Raw genomic sequence first — 20,869 nt, forward strand, 5'->3', positions numbered from 1 at the left:
TAATGAAAGGGAAGAACGGCTGACTGGACTAAACATACATGTCCATTCAATTATTTTCAAAATGAGGCAATATTGTTATAATTTAACCATTAATGTACATTACATTGACAAACTGATACACTTGAGAGAATTCGTATGTATAATTCCCTCCAAATTCCCTTCTTGCAGTGTAAAGGCTTCATACTTGTCCTAAAAAGATAAGGCATCAATAATCTGCCTGCCCGTTTTCTTATTCCTTGAATTAGATTTCCATTTAACCTGAAGATGACAGCTATGATTTTACGACACAGTTTTAATCCGAAAAAGGACTCCATCCATGTTAGCTGATATATCTATATAAATAAGAGGAATCTACTGCATAACATTATGAGAGTCCAATGGAATCAGAGCAAGGAAATAAAACACTGAAGATTATGTCGCAGAGTTTTTTTTTCTTTCCTCCCTCTCTTTCTTTCCTCTCTTTCTTTCGTTCTTTTGCCCCAGCATTGTGACTCTCACTCAACACCTGCACTGGAAGCAAAGAGGGTACCATGAAAGATTTTCAGCCGGAGTGAAAGGATGGACGGAGTGAGCCAAGAGCTCCGGATTAGTAAACATGAAGATGGGTTACTTTTACCTCATAGTGGAGCTATTGTCAAGCGATAGCCAGAGAAAGTTCAGAAGGGGCAGCCAGATGGTGAGCAGCGATAAAGTCGGGGTGGCGCAGCAAAGCTTAACGCCACAGCGGAAACGTTATGCTGGTGTTGTGCACGGGGTGTTTGCTTGACTAGCCGAAGCTCATGCTGCCGTCTCTTGAATCCGTATGTTCACTGGACCTGTTGTGCATATAATCTGTTTGGTCGAAGGGAAAACCGTAAAAAACATTGGATTCCAGTTTCGAGCAGCGAGTGACTGACTTAAAAGTGGCTTGTTACGAATGTTCAAATGTTGCACAAGCATTAATAAATAAATAATAGATACTAGTCACGGTATCCTCTCCGTCATTAAGCCTTTTTACTGCACAGCAGAACAACAGACAGCATATGAGGCCATGTTGGGGTTTAACGACGGCCCGCCCGGTTCTCCTCTACTGGTGCCACTGTTCATTAAGTTCTCAGGGCTTCACCAGATACTTTATGTCTCTGGTTTTTGTAAATGTGCAATCTATTATTTTCTTTTTGAACAATACAACCCATGGCTCACTGCTGTCACAAACAAAAGGATTCATATTCATTGCAGGAAGCGTAAAATATGTATACTTTTGGGATGAATTGCAACAGATTCCATGCTTAAATTTATTTCTTGTGACATTGTTTTTATTTATTTTCTCCAGCGACCTTTGGGAATCGCTTAAAATCATACACAGAACACAAATTAAGTTTCACGGATCGGCCCGAGGTTAAAGGGAACCTTAAAAATAATCCGCTTCAACATTAACTTAAATTCACACAGCGCATGTAAACGCACCGTCCATTCATCCGTTACCTTCAACCGCATATCCCGATGCCTGTGAGGTAGCAGCGCTAACCTCGGCGCTATTTTGCACCCATGAAATTGTTGTGTGTAAAAATCAACGGGTACTTCCTCCTAGTTGATTTATTTATGAGATAAAGTGACATGACTTTGAGCAAAACGCCTCCTGATGCACAGTTGACTTAATCAAAAGTTGATTAATGAGTTAACCGTAAAACAAGCTGGTTACTTTGTGACGACATGCAAAAACTGATTGAGCTCGAACCATTAAAAAAAAAAAGTCTAAGTTGACAACAGGCTGTTATGCTAAAGTTTGACGTATATAGCCCAACATGAATTGTAAGACTTGTAAATCTAAACGTGCATTAGGAATGATTTCGGGACATCCACATGAGAAACAGAGAAGTTGTGATAAACTAGAATATTACTTCAGGATACTTTTGAGTGATTTCATTTTAGAGGTTCTGGGGTGCTGAAAATGCTAAATTATATTACAGTTACTTCGTTTTAACATAAGTCTCTCATCATTTCACCAAAACAAAACAAAAAAAAAAACTTTCTCCACTTTGATATTATTCCCACAATATCACAACAAGATGAAGTGACATTTCCATTTGTTCGTCTCTGGATGATTTATACTGTATGTGATCCTTGGGAATTTTTTTTAACTCGTTATAGGAATATTTCAATTAAGCTGTAAACAAAATGAATGAATTTAGACACACACACACAAAAAAATGCAACTCCTACATCAAATCCATGTACACAATTCAAGCAGACTAATTTATCAATCAGGTCTACCTGAAGATTTAAGTTGAAATTTTTGTCTTTTGCCCTGTGAACTGAAGTGGTGCCCCCCCTCCACCCACCCCCCAGTAGCACTGTGCCGTGGCCCTCATATATCCTGGGACCGGCTTTGGCAAAACAATAGTTACAAGCAAAACACGCTCAAAATAGTAGCAGTTTTTACGGAGCTATGAAGACGTTGGATGATGTGTCATGGTGTCCTGTGTTTCTGAGCCATTGCAAAGCAGGTAAAGACGTAAAAAAATTTTTTTTTTTTAAATCTCAGTCTAGGCGATGGAATGTGGAAATACAACTCAGTCTGCCGCTATTAATGAAGGTATGCAGGATCGGGAGCTGAGACACTGGCTGAAATGATCTTGTGCAACAACCAAAAAAAAAAAAATTAAAAAAAATAGCAAAGAGCCTCCTGACACGAAACAAATAAAGCCTCTCGGTGTCAATTGCAACAAGCAAGCGGGCGCTACTTTTTACTCACTAGACTATTAAAAAATAAAAAAAAAATAAAAAAAGTCGATGCATCTAATTTTGATATTAAAAATTTTTTTTTCAACGTGAGGTCAGAGGGCACTTTAATCCACACATCAAGTGCGCATGTTTGTTTTTTTTTGTCAATTTTACAGCTCGCACGTGCAAGGAAGCTATGAGAGAGGAGGGAAAGAAGACGAAGAAGAAGAAGAATAAGAAGAAGAAGAAGAAAAAAAACTCACCCTAGTCTGAGGTATATGATGCCGAAACACAGGAACACGTAGAGACTCCACTTTCGGAGGGGTTTGTGCATGATCGGTAGCACTTTATCCAGAGGCCATGCACTGTTAACACAAAGTGGCGTTCACATCTGCAGCGTTCCTAACCCCCCCAGAGGCACGTATACCGCCTGGTTCCCGTCACGTCAAGCTGAAGCTCCTTGGGGATCCTCGACGGCGACAAACCCATCGTCCAGAACAGGTGAGATGCTGAGAGGAGTCCGAAAAACGAAAGCTGGAAACGTGACCGCAATTTGGGGGAAAAACAGGTGAATGAGTTCTTGGGAGGAAGTGGCTCCTATTCGTCCTCACTTTAAAAAAAAAAAAAACAAACAAACAAAAGAAAGAAAAGAAAAGCTAAAATTCTAATTAACTTTTTCTCTCTCGCTCGCTCTCCCTCCTCCCCCCACAACCCTCGGTGCGTATTTAAAAGGTAGAAGAAGAAAAAGAAGAAAGAAAACAAGGAGGGGAGGAAAAACACTGCTGTCTTCACAAGATTGAAATCCAAACTCTCTGAATCTGACTTGGAAGTATTTCCCCGCAACCTCAAACTCTCAGCATGTTACTACCGTCCAACAGCCAGGTACGTCTAGTACAGGTAACAAAAGGGCTGTGCGCCTCCTCCTCCTTCTCCTCTTCCTCCCACTCCTCCCCTACCTGCACGAGATATGCAGTGAATGGGACGGGCTTCCAGCCTGAGTTCAACACGTGTAGTTGTTGTACAGAAAACTAACGAGGAACGAAACGGAATGGCCTTTTTATAAGCCTTAACTGGGCGCTTGCAACATCACGACTTTGCCCCGGCAGTGTGGACTGCCCTCCCTCCCTCTGTGCCCCCTCCGCCCCCCCCCCCCCCCCTCCGATGGGCCACACCACAACAGTAAGCCCAGTAAAAAAAAACAAATGGCTTTCCAGCTGTTTGCCTTACAAGACAACATAGCACTGCATGACTAATAATGAGTAATTATGATGAACTGGCTTTTCTGATAAATATGTCGCGTTGGTGCCCTTTTCTGTTAGACCCACTGGGGGGGGGGAGTATAGAGAAAACAGATTTTTATTTCTTATCGAGTTGTGAATTTTGTCCAGATGTACGAATAAATTCCTTGGGGGAGTCATCACATAACTCCCTCTGGTGGCAGTGAGACGTTGATCTGAGTCTCAGCATCATGACGCATCAAGCCTTTTTCACATTCTTAATTTAAATACAACAATTGCATTTTTGTTTTTTTAACTGCATCAAAACCAACCAATGATGTTGGAGGCCAAGTAGCAGCAGCTTGCATACAGTTCAGTTCGGCTTCACTAAACTTATTGAGACTCAATTAAGCTTTCCCACATTTTGTCAGTTGATACAAACGTCACTGTCTGTTATTTTTGATTTTATGTAATAGACAAAAAAAAGAGGTGCATATGTAATTGGGGAGTGGAGAAAAAGTAAAACTTTTTTTTTTTTAAATAAAATATTATTTTGTATTAACCACCCTTTAATCCACTGGCACTAAATAAAATTATGTGCAACTATAATTCCTTCAGGTTTAGCCAGGAATCCTTCTAGAAAATATATATTTTTCTAAAGTTTATTTTAAATGCAGAAAGGTTTTTTTTCCTGTTTCATCTGGGGAATGGTGAAAATTGCAACTATCAGGTAATGCCTCAAAGAAAATCCAGAATTTGTATCAGTACTGGTATTGCCACTGGCCCGATCAGTGCATCTCTGGTTACACTGTAAAATATGTCCGCTAGTGGTCTTGTCATATTTGCAGTTTCTGGAGATCCCCAACTCTGGTCCTCGGTCCAGTGGCTTGAGCATGTTTTAGGTATTTCCCATCTGCCACACACACAACTAAAATGAATGGATGATTATTGAGGATCTTGACGATGTATTGCAGTCGCTTGACTCATTTATGCTGGAGCAGAGGTGGATCTAAAACCTGTTGGGCTAGGATCGGGGACCCCTGATGTTGGGGACACAGCAAAAAAACGTGGGAGAAGCCGTTACGGGGAAGCATGGGGGGTGGCATCCAAATGCTGTGAGGACGCTTTTCTTTTGAGAGTTACAATGAGACGACCCACCTCCTAACTGAGAATCTGCGGCAGGACCCGAAAACGAACTCTGACGCTTTGTAAACCCGCGTAAATACGTGTAAGAATATGTGCCAGTCGGATGAGACCAAACTGAACTTTCTGGCTGATGTGCAAAACGAACTCCACATGCCGTCTGAAATACATCGACCCCCTTCAGAGGGATTCGACTGTGGTGACGCTTTCAAAGTCCTCGACATTAAATAGATTTTCACAAACACACTCCGTCCAGTCGGACTGGGCTCAAACCCTCTTTCCAAGGAAGAACGGGGAAAATCCTTCCACCTCTCGACGGTATCGACACATACAGTAAGCGAAGCGGGGTTAGCTTTTTTGGACGCGGCAAAAGTCTGACTTTTAACTTTTGCATTCTTTTCATTTTCATAGTCCAAACTTGGCTCCGTTAAAATAACGCATGACACGACTCACCCTTTCCAACCATTAAAAAAAAAAAAAAGACATCAACATTTGCTAACGTGTTGTAATAATGACAGCATAAACTAAAATTACAGACATGAGTTTCCTGAGTGCACAGACTGTGAGGCTGTTGTTCAGCATGAGAAACAGACAAAACCGCAGAGACCTTTTGTTTCAAGACATCCCCGCTTTTATTGTCTTGAGGCCTTGTTTCGTTCAAAACATGCCCATCAAAATTCCAGATGGATTTTCGAAATAATCAAAGTCAACTCCAGGGAACCAGGGTGACATAAAAAAAAAAAAAAAAGACATCCATTTGATGTCTACCCTGTAAAAAGATGGTGTTGTTTGTCCTCGAACGTTCCTAAATCACAGGCCTGGGTGGAGATGGTCCCTTTTAGTTTAATTAAAATGTTCAAAGGCCCAGCTCCGTTTTTATGGTGGCTGGATGAAGACCGGGGACAGTGTGCGTCAGCGTTATTTGTCACCCCGCTGTTGTCACTGCAGACATGTCACACGCATCGACGCTATGCTCGTCGACGGCGTTCCCAGTGCACTGGTCGTACACAGTCCCCCGGGGGCCCTTCCTGGATTTTTTTTTTTTTTTTTGCACTCGCTGCGGCGACTGAAGGCCCCACAAATCAAGCCGGAGACACAGGCACTGTTCGTACTCGCAGACTCTCTCACACGCCGTAGCACTTGGGTGGTATCTGGAGGATCCTATGACACACTGTTTATTCAACTTCAAAAAGCTGAGGCAGGGGATGAGAGCACTCGGGTTAGCGAGGACATCAATCTGAGGACGCCACATCGCCGCGCGTGCTTCACGCTGCACATACAGGCCGTTGCATGTGAAATATTTCCACTTAGAGGCATCTGAAAGGAAATCATTGTCCTCCTTGGACTTTTTAAGTGTCCGCCAAGCTTTTTTTTTTCTTTCTTTCTTTCTCATTCTTTAAGATTGCACTGCATTGTTATGAATCTGCTCCGAACTCACTTTCTGCAAACGTTAAAGATTCAGAGGCTTGGAAGACTAGAGAGGAAGATCACATTTTTGGCAAGCGCGGGTACGCAATGTTGCTTCTGTCTTTTTGAATATTATTAAGTACTATTGACCGACAACTAAATAAGAAAACCCACCGGTCGCCCATGTGTTTGCATGGGAGCTGGTTCAACTGGAAACAGTGAGAGGGCTGAAATGCAGAGCGTGCCAAACCACGGAGTGGCGTCTGGGGCTGGGTCCACCGCATCTACTCTGGGCCCCAGGCAGGAGGGGGAAAATAGCTGTACTTTGCTTGCAAAGTCCCCCTTTCCATCTCCATCAGACATCTCAGTAGAACTCTTAGCTCTTCTTGAGTCTAACACTTCCTCAAACTTTCCTTTTTTTTTTTTGTCTGAATATAGTGAGCTTAGTAACTTCAAACTTTGGAGTACTTTGTAAGAAAGTGACTAGGGTGTCAAAGGTTAAACCAACCAACCAACGGCAGTCTTCCTATTCTTAACTGTGGCTTTGGCCTTAGGACCTACCCTGTTCCACCGCAGCTGAGATATGGACACCCAGTGTTGTGTGATTGAATCCTGACTCGCTCACTGCAGTAGCAGGTTTTTTGACGCTTTTACTCCAGCGGTTATGAAACGAGTACCACCTCAGTAAATACCACATTTTTAAAGTACCGCAATCTTGACAGACTTTTTAAAACAAAAGTGCAACTAAACTGGGGCTTTCTTTAAGGCCTTATTACGGCTTTGACCTCATGGGCAAACAAGAATTTCTATTCATGCCATTTTTGCCTTCCACTCACAGACGTACAGTTTTCACTATGACCTCGTAGGGGGCGGTAGTGTGTTCGATTGTACGAGCTGCACTCAGAGGAGAAGAAGAAAATACCAGAAACGAAGGACTAAATTGATTTCGCATAGAGAGATAAATTATCCACACTGAGAAATGGCAAATCTTCCCACAGTGTATTTCTTTTTAAAACATCGTTGTTGTTGTTGTTGTTAATTTTCACTGAAGTCAGTACCTCAAAGTTTGATGCTAGAACATTTATTACAAAAAAGATCACTAGAAGTTGTAAATTAAATTGAGAGCTGAACGTTTCTCACCAACCTTGTCCTGAAAATCCAATATGGCGAACTTGGACATCGTCACCTTCCTAAAATAATGTCCTAAGTCATTTTTTAGCCCAATTTTTTTTTGCCTAAATCATTTTTTGGCAGGAGGTTTGTTTGTTTTCTTGTGCAGTTTTGCCAATTTACTTCTCAAATAATCTTTTACACACATAGTACTAAGCAACATCAAGTTTTAACGTACAAAACAACGAGAAACACATCATTAGCAGCTGCACTGTCATCAATTAGCAGCTATCTGGTTTTGCTTCACATCAAAGTCAGGTTTTAAAATAGGTTATTCACAGCGCCCAACACAACAAACAGAGCTTGTTCAAAGCCTGAACTTGAGCTCAGAGAGGGATTAGTGTTTTCTTCCCCAAGTTAAATCCTTCAAATAGTAATTTGCAATATTTTTTGTTTACATAAAGTCCCCTTTTTACCAAGCCTATGAGCCAAACTGTCGTGAGTGTTTTCTTGATCGGGCCAAAGCTCTGAGACAGAACAGGGAGGCTGGATAAATTTACCTAAATCTGACAGTAAAGGGATACTGTGCCAGAGCTGTAGCCTCTATTCAAGAGCCCACTCAGTAAAACAAGTTGAAGAAAAGAAAAGAGTACAGTTTCAAGTTAAGGAGGCCTTGGAATGAGCGAGATTAGGTTTCTACAGTGCCATGTGTGGAGAGCTGGCCTATAAACGCTTTCAAGGGACATGTACAGTTTCGCAGAAAGTGAAGTAATAACCATTTGATAAATGTTGTATTTGCATGTGACAGTTCAGCAGGGAAATATCCCGATTCCACTATAGGGGACTTCTGTGAGGCCGAAAACAACATAAGTTATGGTTTGTTTGTGTGACTTTATTTTGTCTGCACAAACACTTCTGATTTATTTGAAAATTATAAGGAGGCAAAAAGCAATGCCAGGAAGAAAATGTGTTTGTCGTTTTTGGTTCCAACACATCTACAATCTGAAATACACCAGTGACTGTTGTTTTTGAAAGTTGGATTTAACATTAATCTCCTTTTAATGTGGAAAAAACCCAAAAATAAGATCATTAATGGGGTTATTTTGTGGATTTTGTTGATAAACAGAAGGCATGGACAGCTTTTCAGTGGTACATTACTTTGTATTCTTCACCATACTAAACTATAGACTGATTTTTAGTTTATATTCCCAATACTAAGGTATTTATTATGGTAATTGTCTGCAGTTTTTTGTTGTTTTTTTTTTGGTAAAGGTTTGACAGGATATTACTAATTAAAATGAGTTTGCCTGTTGACAGAGTTTGACTCACAAAAACTCTCAATGAGACTCAATTACGAAAGCACAGAAGAAGCCATCAACACTTTCAAGTTGTTTATCAGGCAGCATTGAAAAAAGAAAGAATGAAATGATTTGTGAGCATTGTAAATACTACAACTGGCTGACGAGTTACTAAAAGTGCTAAAGTTGTAGTTCAAAGTTTCAAAAAACAAAAAAAAGGGAAGCCTTGCCAACACAAGGGAAGCCAAGACAAGCATGAAAACCAAAATAGTTGGATGAATAATACGTGGGTTAAATTAATCTGCATGGAAAAGACATTTTGTGATTTATACCTTTATTTTCTATGTTAAAACAAGAAAAGAAAGTGCACCCTTATGACTGGTGGCATACCATAACGTAACGCACCGTATCATAACGCACTGTTCTGTAACGTACTGTAATGTAACATACCAACCACTTTATTTCTTAAGCACGCAAAAATGCAAAATACCTGTTAATCAAAGTGCAGTACAACAAAAATATGTTTTTGTCTAATTTTTGAAACAGTGACACATGGAGCATTCCTTGGCTAACTTCAATCAAAAGAGTGATTATAATCCAGGGGTGAGGTGATAAATGCATGAATCAGTGTCTCAACCTGGTGTCTAGACAGGAGTAGCTTATTCATAAATTTGTGATGCTGGATTTTTCATGCAGGACCAAAGAAGGAAAGTCAAAGGAAGCGACACAGATGGAGCCACAGGATTTAAAACACATGACCTCAGACCTCTTTTTGGTAAAATTAAGAAAATTCTGTGCCATCCGTTCCTTGATAACACCAACACAGTCAAGGGGAAGCTGAACAGAACCACTGTGTTTTAAAGTAAAATAGATTTGACAATCATCCGTATATACGTGAAATGGCCCACAATGCTAGAAAATAGCACCAGGGTTTTTCCCAGTGGACTTTAAGCCTGGTGGTCCACCAGGCTGTACTTGCCTTCCCACCAGACTGAGGATCGTTTGCTTAGTTAAAAAAAATTTTTCAAAACACCAGTAAGAGTGACAGTAAAGACAGTTGAAGCTAGGCTTATAGTTGACTCATGAAATTGGGGAGCAGTCCCTGCACCTGCTCTTTGGACTCACGTGCTATTGTTTCAAAATTATGATGCCTGTTCGTGCACATCAAAATTTTTGTAACTTTTAACATTTTTGAGCACAAAAACACGGCGGGCTGCTGGATAACTGCCCTAGTGCCCCTACTGCCAGGCTTAGCAGGTTTTCGGAGGAAACTCTGAGCACCAAGTGGGATCAAATAAAGATAAAACAGAAGAGGACCAAGAAAGGAGCCTTGCGGCACCCCAAAGGATGTTCACTCATTATTCCAATCTGAATTTGCAATTGTTATGGTTCACAGTGTCAAATACAGCTATTAAATCTGCAAGCGCAAGTAAAGCACAGTTATCATAATTTGTTGCTAAAAACATCTCATTAAAAACAATTAAAACTGTGGATTCAGTACTGTGGAAGAAATGAGGAAAGATTCATCACAGCATGTTAAAAACAGTTTGGCACCACACTAGAAGTCAAGCTACTCTTAATAACATTAAGGATAATAAGAAGACATGGAAGAACACCATTACAGAGGGAGCCAGATGGTTTTATAACAGTAACCAGTTTCTTTTTCATTTATTCAGAGATGAGATCAACTAATGAGTCTCCTCTGGGTTATGTTTTTATTGGTTTCTATCCACGTTATTCACATTTTATTCAAATTCACTCTTTATCGTTCTTCACTAGAATTATAAATATAAAGGGAAGGCTAATTTATTACCCAGCCTAACTTATATATTAAAACTGAGTGGTTGTTGTTTTGGTTGTTACCGTGTGGGAGCCTGCTGCGGACAGGAAGTGTAACCATCTTTTAGGCTTCAAGGTACAATAGAGCACACCTCTTCTTTTCTTTGACTTTTGTTAACTTGCATGTTGCCAGAATTACAACCCAGAAGTTATTTTGAATTCATACGAGTGAACATGTCGCCTGGTGTATTCAAGCAATCAGGATTCCACTAAAGGGGAACGCCAGTCTTGTAAAAATGTAACGTTTTTCTAATTTACTGCAGAAGTCCCTTACATTAAAAAAAATTAGAAAAAGTGTTGGTTTGATGAATATGTTAACAGATGCAACAGATCACAAGGAGACAGCATTTAAAAGCCAGACAGAATGCATTGCCAACAAGAAGAGTAAGAACGAGTGATTAAAAACCTCAATTTATGGCATTTAATATGACAACTACAGAGTTCATCCACCATTACTGTATTAAGTATCCTCATTCTATTATCATTATGTAAGAATGAAGCGGGGAGACGTCTGACACAGATTTTGTAGTCATTTACCACACCATAACTCCAATCATTTCACATACTCAAATTTATTTCTGAAGGCTCTCAGCTGTGTGGGTTACCGCTGTTTCCATTTGTGATTTATGAATGAAAACAAGTAGATATGAGGCTGCTTAGATTTACAGGTTTTAGCAAAAAGAATAAAAACCGTAAAAGAGACTTTTAAATCATTTTGAAAAGCCCAGACAATGACGTCATGGCTCTGTAAGCTTCTCATTGGGTAGTTCGCAGAATTTGAATTCACAGGCACACCTGTGGATGTATCGAACAAACTCCTCCAGTGTGTGACATCATTAAAAAACAACAACAAATCAACTAAGATACCAGAGAAAAAGAATTGTGGACATTCACAAGTCCGGTTCGTTTTTTGTTGCGATTTCTAACGTGGTATAAAGACGAAGGAGACATTTTGGTTCAAAATGTGTATCCCAGAAGTTGCTTTGAATTCAGACGAGTGAACATGTTGTCACCTGGTGTATTCAAACAATCAGGATTCCGATAAAGGGGAACGCCAGTCTTGTAAAAAGCAAAAAACCTGGGAAAGATACTGGCTGACTCTGATAAGAGGGTCCAATTATCCAAGGTGAAACTACTGTACTGACATGGGATGGAAGGGCAATCAGAGAGGAAGAACCCACTACTCCAAATACAAAATGTCATCCTATACCATCCCAGCTGAAGAAAACGTTGAGTGCAAGAGCGGCGCACTTCACAAAATAAATGGCACCATGAAGAAGGAACCACATCTCACAACAATCAGCTAGAATGTTACGGGTCTTCCAAAGCTTACCAAAAGCTTAGCTATAAAGTACCTTGAAAACAGCGAAGTAAACATTTTGAAGTGCTCATTTTCAGAGTATTTCTGTCAGGATTAATGGGTCAAAATTTCAACAAACTATTAAGAGAAGCTTCTGAACGAACTAAAAAAGGCATATCCCAAGTCACACAGGTTAGAAGGTGATTACTAAAGGTATTAATGACAGGTTTTTACCAAATACCAAGGTAATGTTATGTTATATCTAACCTTGAGCAAGATTCAATAGGTTTTTCAATCCTGACTGAACTTAGTCGGTTAAGGTTTTTCCCTTTATGTACTATATCAAGTATTTTTATAAAGGAAAAAGGCAAGATTAGATTTGAAGTGGACCCCACCACACCATCTAAAATGCTTAAAAACATCAATCTGTCATCTTGGGCTTAAATATGTATTGGTCTTTGGTATCAGAAAAGGTTATGAATGTGTTTTGCCTTGCTTGGGGATAGAGCGGGTTAATGTTGAGGATAGCCTTGCTGAAAGGCATTAGGTATTAACTTTCCTCTCCTTTTGGGTAAACTTGACGGGTACATCAAATGCATGCTTTGGCACTGGAGTTTACATATCTGTGAAAGCTAAACAGAGTGGCATTGACTCAAGGTGTGGCGCTATATTTGTATCTGACCGCGACTACGGACGAGCACAAGTGCATCGACAAAGAGCACGCACACACACAGGCACACGCGCGCGGGCAAATGCACACGCCTCGTACCGCCAAACAGCTGGGAGTGTTTGCAGTGTGAGGAGGCCGTTGGTTCTCCTCTCGGCCGTCTCACACAATGAGCCGTGCGCTGTCTGTGTTTGCACTGCGCCCAACTCAAACAGCGTCCCCTCGCCGTTCGAGCACGGCCCGAGGTTTGCTCTTTGTGAAGGCTCGCACAAATCCGGGGCAAGGCTTGGCCTCGGGTTGCACTCGCGGAGAAACGAATGGGCCAATTTCGTTGAGAAATAACTTAGAATTTCAAAGATGCGCCGGAGTCCGTTTGACTTTCGCTACCCCGACAAAAGGTTTCGACTCGCCAGTCAGGGTCACGGAGATAACGCGGCGTTTCACTCCCCAAGCAGTGGCACGATCACGAAGACAAACAGGCAGCCGAGAAGAAGAAGCTGGTACACTTCGAGACTGCGCTCTGGCTCTGTTGAAAAGTGGTTAGTGAAAATGTGGAAAAACAATCAGCTCCAGACTTTTGTTACAACATGAAAAAAAAAAGACACTTTAAACCCACATTCTTTTATTATTGTCTTGGATTATATCATAAATTACTTGTATTTTGAAATGGCATTGAAGTTCGATCGGCCTAAAACAGAGCAGGCTTGCCTTTATTTATTCCAGAGTTTCATTATTTTGCTGATTAACCCACACATGTAAATCATTCAGGATGAGCGCATCAACTTAAAGCAATTTTTTTTTCTTTTTCAAATGGTGTGGATAATCGCTGCCTGCTTAACCTTTGCAGTTCACTTCTCCTCGGTGCATAAATAATTTCAGTCGAAATGACTATTTGGAGTTTACTGTAAATGTGTAAATAAGTTAGAGGTGCAGGAAATCGAGAGATCTTTTATCTGCTACCTGCTCCTTTTCAAACAAATTGTGTAAAACTGCATGTCAGTTGACATAACTATTTATCTTACTATTTTCTGTTTTTACTTTTTATTGTCTGTTGAATACATAAATATAGTTATTTTTTTTAATTGTTAAATGGTTATTACAATGTGCACTTGGAGTTGTGATAAAAGAGTAAGAATTCAAATTACTTATTACTTATTCAAGTTCAAATTTATACTCTTACATTTTTTTCTCAACCATACAAGGTAAAAAATGGACAGACGTTGTAATTTTGTCCCTGTTCTTGATGGATTTGGTTTATTTTGGTGGACAGGTAGTATGCACAGACCTGGCGTCCAGGTGAACCTGCACATTTTCAAATGGACCGAGGTTCAGATCACCACATTGTTTCCAAGCGTCAGTCATCTGATCCAAACTGTCGAAAAAAGCCACGAGGTTCGGTAATCAACATGTCGACGATTGGAGGTAGTTCTCAATTTTTGCGTCGCGTCCACTTTGTTTGAGGAACCATTTTAACACAAGGTCCCACAGCATAACGCCACCATTGCCATAGATGACAGAAATCAATTCCCTAATAAATTGGTCTTTACCTTTTTTTGCAGCAACTGCTTTTCCTCTCTCAGAGTTACCAACACACAGAATCATCTTTATGATTAACGATTGCCCTGGCTGATTTTCAATTCAGTTTGTCTACAAAATGCCAAGTCACAACACACCATCTCAAAGCACTTTGCAAAAAAAAAAATGTAAATCTAGTTATCTTATTATACCTACATCCAATGCATCAAATGTGTTTTTAAAAAAGTTTTCCATCTAAGGAAACCCAGCAGACTGCATGGAGTCACTGAATAGAGAGGTTCAATCCTCCTGGATGTGACCGTGGCGACAGGAGACGATCGCTGGCGTTGCGGTGTTGACTCTGCAGCAATCCCTCAAACTGAGCATGCATGCAGTGACAGCGGAAAGGAAAACTCCCCTTTAACAGGAAGCAACCTCCGGTAGGACAAGGTTCACAACGACATTTAGAAACTGCAACGTGACCTTTGTTGCAGTGGCTTCTTCCACTCTGAGTGACATTTCAACACATGTTGAGATACATGTCGCTCACTTTAAATGCATAATAAAAAAATTAAGTTAAATAAAGTTGTTTTTCGTTTTTTCCTTACCTTTAAAGCCTCCATCTCCATTATTCCCGAAAGAACTTCATCTCCACAGGGTCAGTGTTATGAAAAGAAGACGATTTTTCATTTTCATGTCAGCAGTTCTTCCTCTAAAGTGAAACACAGTCAATCAGCAGCATGTTGGTTGAGCATTGATAACATTTCTATCTTTGTCAAGCGTCTTTTGCCAGTCCAACCTAAGATGGGTTCAGAGTGTCCCGGCCTTCCCGGCGTCCTCGGAGCAGGCCTGGCATCAGCCCGCCCGTCAAACACAGGTTCTCTTTGTTGTGTCAGCTGCACATTGAACCTTGCAGGGGCCTCACATACACAAAGGAATGTTTGGACGGATCCATTACACGGCCCCGCACACCGCTTGTTTGGCTGTTTTACCCCACAACAGTAATCGGACATTTTAAATAGGTCCGGGAGCCTCTTGGAGGTCTCCGACACTCGATAGTCGGGGAGAGATAATGCTTTTGTGGACAATGGCGTCTTTCTTTGAAGGGTGACTTACGGGAAAAATAATTCAAATGTGTGGTGCCTCGCAAAAGTATTCGTACCCGTTTGACTTTTTTTTCGCATATTGCCGATTTACGGCGAAGGATGTTATTGGGGCGCAAAGTAATGTGCAGTAGTGAGGTGGGAGGAAAATTATACTCTGTCACACCATTGTCTGTAAGGACCGCCAGAGCTATACAGCAAGAGGGAAGCTTACTGTACCGTGTACGTTTGTTCAGAACTCATTTTCAGTGAAAGATTCTCAAGACTGAAGTAAAATACCAGAGACCATAAGAATGTACCAGTCTTTTCCAATGACTTAAAATTATGGCTGTTAGACAATCAAATGTGACTGATGATCACTGATGAAGTGATCCAGACTAGTAAATAATCCATGCATACGTTATTCTCTGTCCTAGATAAACTTATGCTGGCAATAGGTTATAAACCAAACTCCTATCCAACAACAGAAAGAGAAAGAGAATAATTCAGAGGCGCATCCAAAAGGCCTCTTGTAACTCTGGAGGAGCTGCGGAGATACACAGTTCAGGTGGGAGACTAGCGACTGGACTGTCTTTGGTCATGAGCGCCACAAATTCGTCTTTAACGGGAGAACGCCAAAAAAGAAAGTCATCAGACGTCCCAATGAAAGTAGACACAGCAAACAGGAGGCCAGAACACGCTCTGAACTTTTTCTATGAGGAAAGCTTTGTGCGGCAGAAAGCTAACATTGCACATCGCCGCAGTGACGCATGTTGTGTGTGGGGTGGGGGCGAGAGGTGCCTTTATTGCTTCTCTCCCTTGCATTTGGAAGAAATCAAATATGGATTGCTCAAAGTGTTAGCGCATTGATCTTGTTGTTAAAAGTTACGAGTTCGGGGCTCAAGTGGGTTTGTCTTCCCCTTTTCTGCGCAATAACATCATTTAATGTTCAAGAACAGAATGGCCGGCCCGAGAGATGCAAACCAAGCAGAAGTTGGGAGCTTTGAATTTTTTTCTCAGTTGTTGCTGACAAGGTTCTGTTTTCTTCGCCTGCTCTCTGGGGGAAGATGGAGCTCGTTTCACCACTGGACACGTGAATTTTATAGAAATATACTAAGCAGCAGAGGACCAGGACACACACCTGTGTAAAACTGATCCCAGACAAGGTGAACGTCTTAGTCCATATTCATAGCTCAAACTGTGCTGTTGTTCAGAGGCACAGGATAACACGACGGCATCAACTCGACCATGTTAAAGTTTGCTGATTCAGCATTTGTAGGACATCAATGACAAAACTTTGAGAAGTTTTTAGTTTTTGTTTTTCAGATGAAGAAGTTTCCTGCTTCAGTGAGATGGTAGCTAAGTGAAACGGTGTTATTGGTGTTATAGGCACCGATTCCTTTCGTCAGTAAAGGCTAAACGCAGTTTCTTCGACTGAACAGTTGAGTTACTAATGCGTGTCGTGGTTTTCAGTGGTCAAGTCTGGATCGACGTTGACATCTTTAGAAAATTGCTCTGTACCAATGAGTGAGGTTTGAGGTTGCATTGTCGGGTCAGAATGCACATTAGGCGAAAACTGGATGAGCGTCGGCGAAGGTGTCCAAGGGGTTTAACAATGGTTTAAATGATTTGGTGTGATTGAGGTGTGTGTGGGTTGTGTACTCAGCTGTGTTAATATGTTTCACATTTATCCAGGGTTCTGTTTGTTTAAGAAGCTAAGCCTTTTAGTTTGATTCCACTTAGGAATAAAAGAAAACGAAAAAAATATCAGTTTGCAGGAGTGCAAAGAGGGTAGAGGAAAAAACTGCAGAATAAGTGGCAGGACACTAAAGCATGCCACACTCTTCAGATTTTTGTTTGACATGAATAAAAATACATATTTTGTTCTTCTTCGCCTTAGATAGATCAAACTTTGTGGTTCCAGACTTGAAAAATTTCAAGGGGCACAAATACTTTTGCACCGTAAGAGCGGCTGAGCAAAGCTTGAGATTTTCCTCAAAAAGCAGCTCACCTCAGTTTTATTTCACATATCCGTTATTCAACCGGTGCAATTTGCATTCAGCACACAATTTATTTCAGCTCTCATGCTGCCCCTGGCCTCCACTTAACCCCACACTTTTCTCCCTGCGTGTTTGTGTCTCCAGAAAGCCACTTTGTTGTGTCTGAGCAGCGAAGCATCGCAGTGAGCAATGACTTCCTGTGAAATGTGACTGCTATTTCAACTCCGAGAGCGCAAAGGCTGCCTGCGGTTTGTCTGTCTGTTCGGTCTGTGCGTCTGCCCTCAAGTTTCCCCCCTTCGGGTTGCAGAGGAAGAAGACGTTTCCGCAGACGCAGAAAGAGTGACAGTCAGGGTTGCCAGAGCCTGTCGGCAGGCTCAGCTTGACTGCAGTTTGCCACAAGAGAGGATTCAGGGGTTATTTGACAGCAGGAGGGCGCAGAGGGCACTTAAAGGTTCCAGTGGAGTACAGCTGCACTGGGGCTTCGTCCGTTGCTTCCTCCTCCTCCTCCTTTTCTCGGTGTGTCTCCTTTTCGAGCTCCCGAGAGGCCTCCTTTGATCTGACTTCGGAGCTTTGGGTGAAAATTGTGACAGAACAGTTGAAAGGCCGTCCTTCCCCACAGAGTTTAGGGCCATTACCTCAGCGCCCAACAGCATTATAGAGATATTTACAGTCATAACGTAAAACCCATCATAAACTAAATTTTGAAGCACATAAAAGCTACCCCATCTGGTTTCATTAGAATGTGGTTCAACCATTCTTTTATTGTACCCTTCTCTATTTTGGGCTTTGTTTTAGCAATTACACCATCAAGCACAGAAACATTTGCATCTCGAAGCCATGTTCTTCTAAGTTTGGCTCTAAGCAGGTATAAGTAAAAGCATCCATGTGGAATATTCGTGTTCAATAATTCATTTTTAATTGCATGTTAACTTCAACATTATTGTAGAACAATTTTTATTTTTTATTTGGATAGATTTTATTCAAAGGTCGTAATTAAAAATGCTCTGTTTAAATGTCGAATCAATTATGAAAATTAATTTACTCAAATGAATCTGTTACATTGTAATATATTTTCTAAAATTGAGCTTACCTGATTTAAACCACTGCGACAGACTGGCGACCTGTCCAGGGTGAACCCCGCCTCTCCCTCTCGCCCGGAACGTTGGCTGTAGAGAGGCACCAGCAACCCTCCCGACCCCACTAAAGGACAAGGTGTAAAGAAAATGGATGGATGGATGGATGGATGGATGGATGGATGGATGGATGGATGGATGGATGGATGGATGGATGGATGGATGGATGGATGGATGGATGGTTTAAACCATGCTAAAACGACATGGTTTGCAAAACTAGCTTGCAATTATTAGCTCTTAATAAGCTCGAGTTCTTGCTATATTAAAACATCAAAGGAAGTCTGCCTTACTTTAGTCATGTGACTTAATATGGCGAATTAAGTGGAATATATTATTTTGAGTCTGATATTAAGCTTGTAACACAATTTGTGACTCTTATTTTGAAGAAACTTACTTACTTACAACCACACTCCATTACCAGTAGGTGGCGATAATGCTTACCTAGCGGTTTATCCCAACCACCATTAAGAAGAAGAAAAAGCTGCGGACGAATTCTTTCTTCGTTACGCTGTGAGTACGGCGGATTCTCACGAACTGCTTACCAGGGAAAGCTACTGACAACACTCAGTAAAGACAGCTATGAACGAGCTTCCACCACTTTAAAATGTTTTGTGTGGCAGGATTTGGGGAGTTTTCTAGATAAAGACAAAAATAATTTGTGAACGCTATGAGAATACCGCAACTGGCTAATTGCTAGCCACTAACGAAGCTAATACTTGCCCCAAAGCTTCAGAATTCTTTAAAAGTACAATTTACGATATGGTCAACCTCTACGCTTATTTACTTTATCAAGAAACGGTGATTTGTAGTTTTACATTGTGTTTTTGTAACTGCCACTAGAGTCATGTTCACAGTAATGACATGTTAGTGGCTTTTACTCCCCCCCCCCCCTAATTGAGTAATTGGAATTCTGAAAACCAGCAGAACTTTTTGTGCTAAATGCAATTACAAGCTGTAGCCTAAACATTTAAACTCACAAGTAAACATAAAATGGAACATAAATAAAGTTATGTTCTAGAAACACTAACAAATAAAAAATCTTCAGTCTTAAACACTAAGTTTACAGATTGAGTGGTTTTTCTATATGCATCTCTTTTTTTTTTAGAATAGTACAAACCACGAGAGGCTCTGCTAAAGTACTTTTAACAACAATTTTCAATATGTTTTATATGTATGACAAACATATTTGGATACTGACATCAGGACTTGTTGGAGCTATTTATTCTTTATTTTCTTTATCCATTTGAATTTTGTTAGCTTATCCTTAAATTTATATTTTTTGTATTATTTACAGAACTTATTTGTAGGTTAATAATTGTTGATTTTATTTATCTTTTGTTTTATTATTATTGTTTTTCTAAGCAAACAGGAAGTGAGGTGGGTTGGTCCACTTTCTATAAGTGTAGGAGCCTGGTAAAGGACCAACAGGCATTTGGGTTTGGGGCCTATGGTTTTTACCAGTGCAAGAGAGGTAGAAGGAAAAGTTATCTCTGTAATTGTTTTCTTTTGCAAAGATGTCAAGAAATAAATAATGAAGAACAACTTACACGTTTGGATATTGAACTTTCTTTTGCCTGCGTTAAAGACAACTGAATCCAGTGCCTCAGTGGCTTAATGGAACTTTGTTGGATGTTTGTTTAACAAACAATCGCCACTACATCAGTAAAACCTCCCCATGGATCAGTAAAAACACCCCATGGATCAAGTAAGGAACCAGCCCGTGGACTAAAGGACTAAATTCCGACATCAATTGACATGCTGGATTTATGGATTTCAAGGATCATCATCAAACAAAAGGTTTGGATCGTCTTTGATGAAATGAAGCGACTGCTGCGTCAAGCCTGGATTGACACGTCACTCATTCATCAAACTGGTTCGTGGTAATATTGTTCAAGCCGTATAGGAAAACGGTGAAACTACTGGAGTTTAAAGACATTATTTCACTGCAAAGACTGATGAATGTGTTTGATGTGACAAGTTGACGCCTAATTGGATCCAGGCGTGTGCCGACGCCCATCCTGGAAATGTTTGTTCACAAGAATCAACCTCTTTAAACAAAGAGACACGTTTGTGCTTCATCTGTGGATTCCTGGATTATGCCGCTTTTGAATGTGTGAAATAATTCAAAGAATCGCTAAATGTCTGATGTAAAGAGCAAAGAGGATGACACTGAGATGTCACAAGAGAAAAGAACCATCAAATTCACACAAAAGGGTTTGGAGTTTTATATAAAAACATGTCAAGAAAAACGAAGTTTAAAGTGTAAACAAGCTTCAAAATTGAGAAAATCTCCGCATTAATGACGTCACAAGAAAATGTTCCGGATATCTTCTAACTTTGTCAAGTTTATTAAGTGCTATCAAGATGCAACGGATTTACATGAATCCTTTGTGAGTTTGCCATTATCAGAAGAAGAAGTGAAAAGACAAACTGTGTATTTTCAGTCCAAGGTGAC

General features: G+C 40.6%; 1 protein-coding gene and 1 long non-coding RNA gene across 4 annotated transcripts in view; one reads left to right on the top strand and one right to left on the bottom strand.

The window, feature by feature from the left end:
* The window catches only part of wnt7bb (wingless-type MMTV integration site family, member 7Bb), a 47,006-nt gene extending 43,900 nt beyond the window's left edge, over positions 1-3,106 (bottom strand). Inside the window, exon 1 of the mRNA XM_008411134.3 lies at positions 2,967-3,106. Coding sequence (XP_008409356.1) covers positions 2,967-3,037 — 71 coding nt within the window. The 5' untranslated portion in view covers positions 3,038-3,106. The remainder of the gene's footprint in view (positions 1-2,966) is intronic.
* The window catches only part of LOC145551940 (uncharacterized), a 41,451-nt gene continuing 23,651 nt past the window's right edge, over positions 3,070-20,869 (top strand). Inside the window, exons 1-3 of one of the 3 annotated variants that reach the window (XR_014087824.1) lie at positions 3,070-3,204; positions 3,436-3,585; positions 14,472-14,781. This is a non-coding gene — a long non-coding RNA (uncharacterized LOC145551940). The other 2 variants (XR_014087826.1, XR_014087825.1) reach the window with 2 other exon arrangements.

The sequence above is a fragment of the Poecilia reticulata genome, chromosome 6, assembly GCF_904066995.2.
Source record: "Poecilia reticulata chromosome 6, P_reticulata-male-v2, whole genome shotgun sequence".
Taxonomy (NCBI): Eukaryota; Metazoa; Chordata; class Actinopteri; order Cyprinodontiformes; family Poeciliidae; genus Poecilia; species Poecilia reticulata.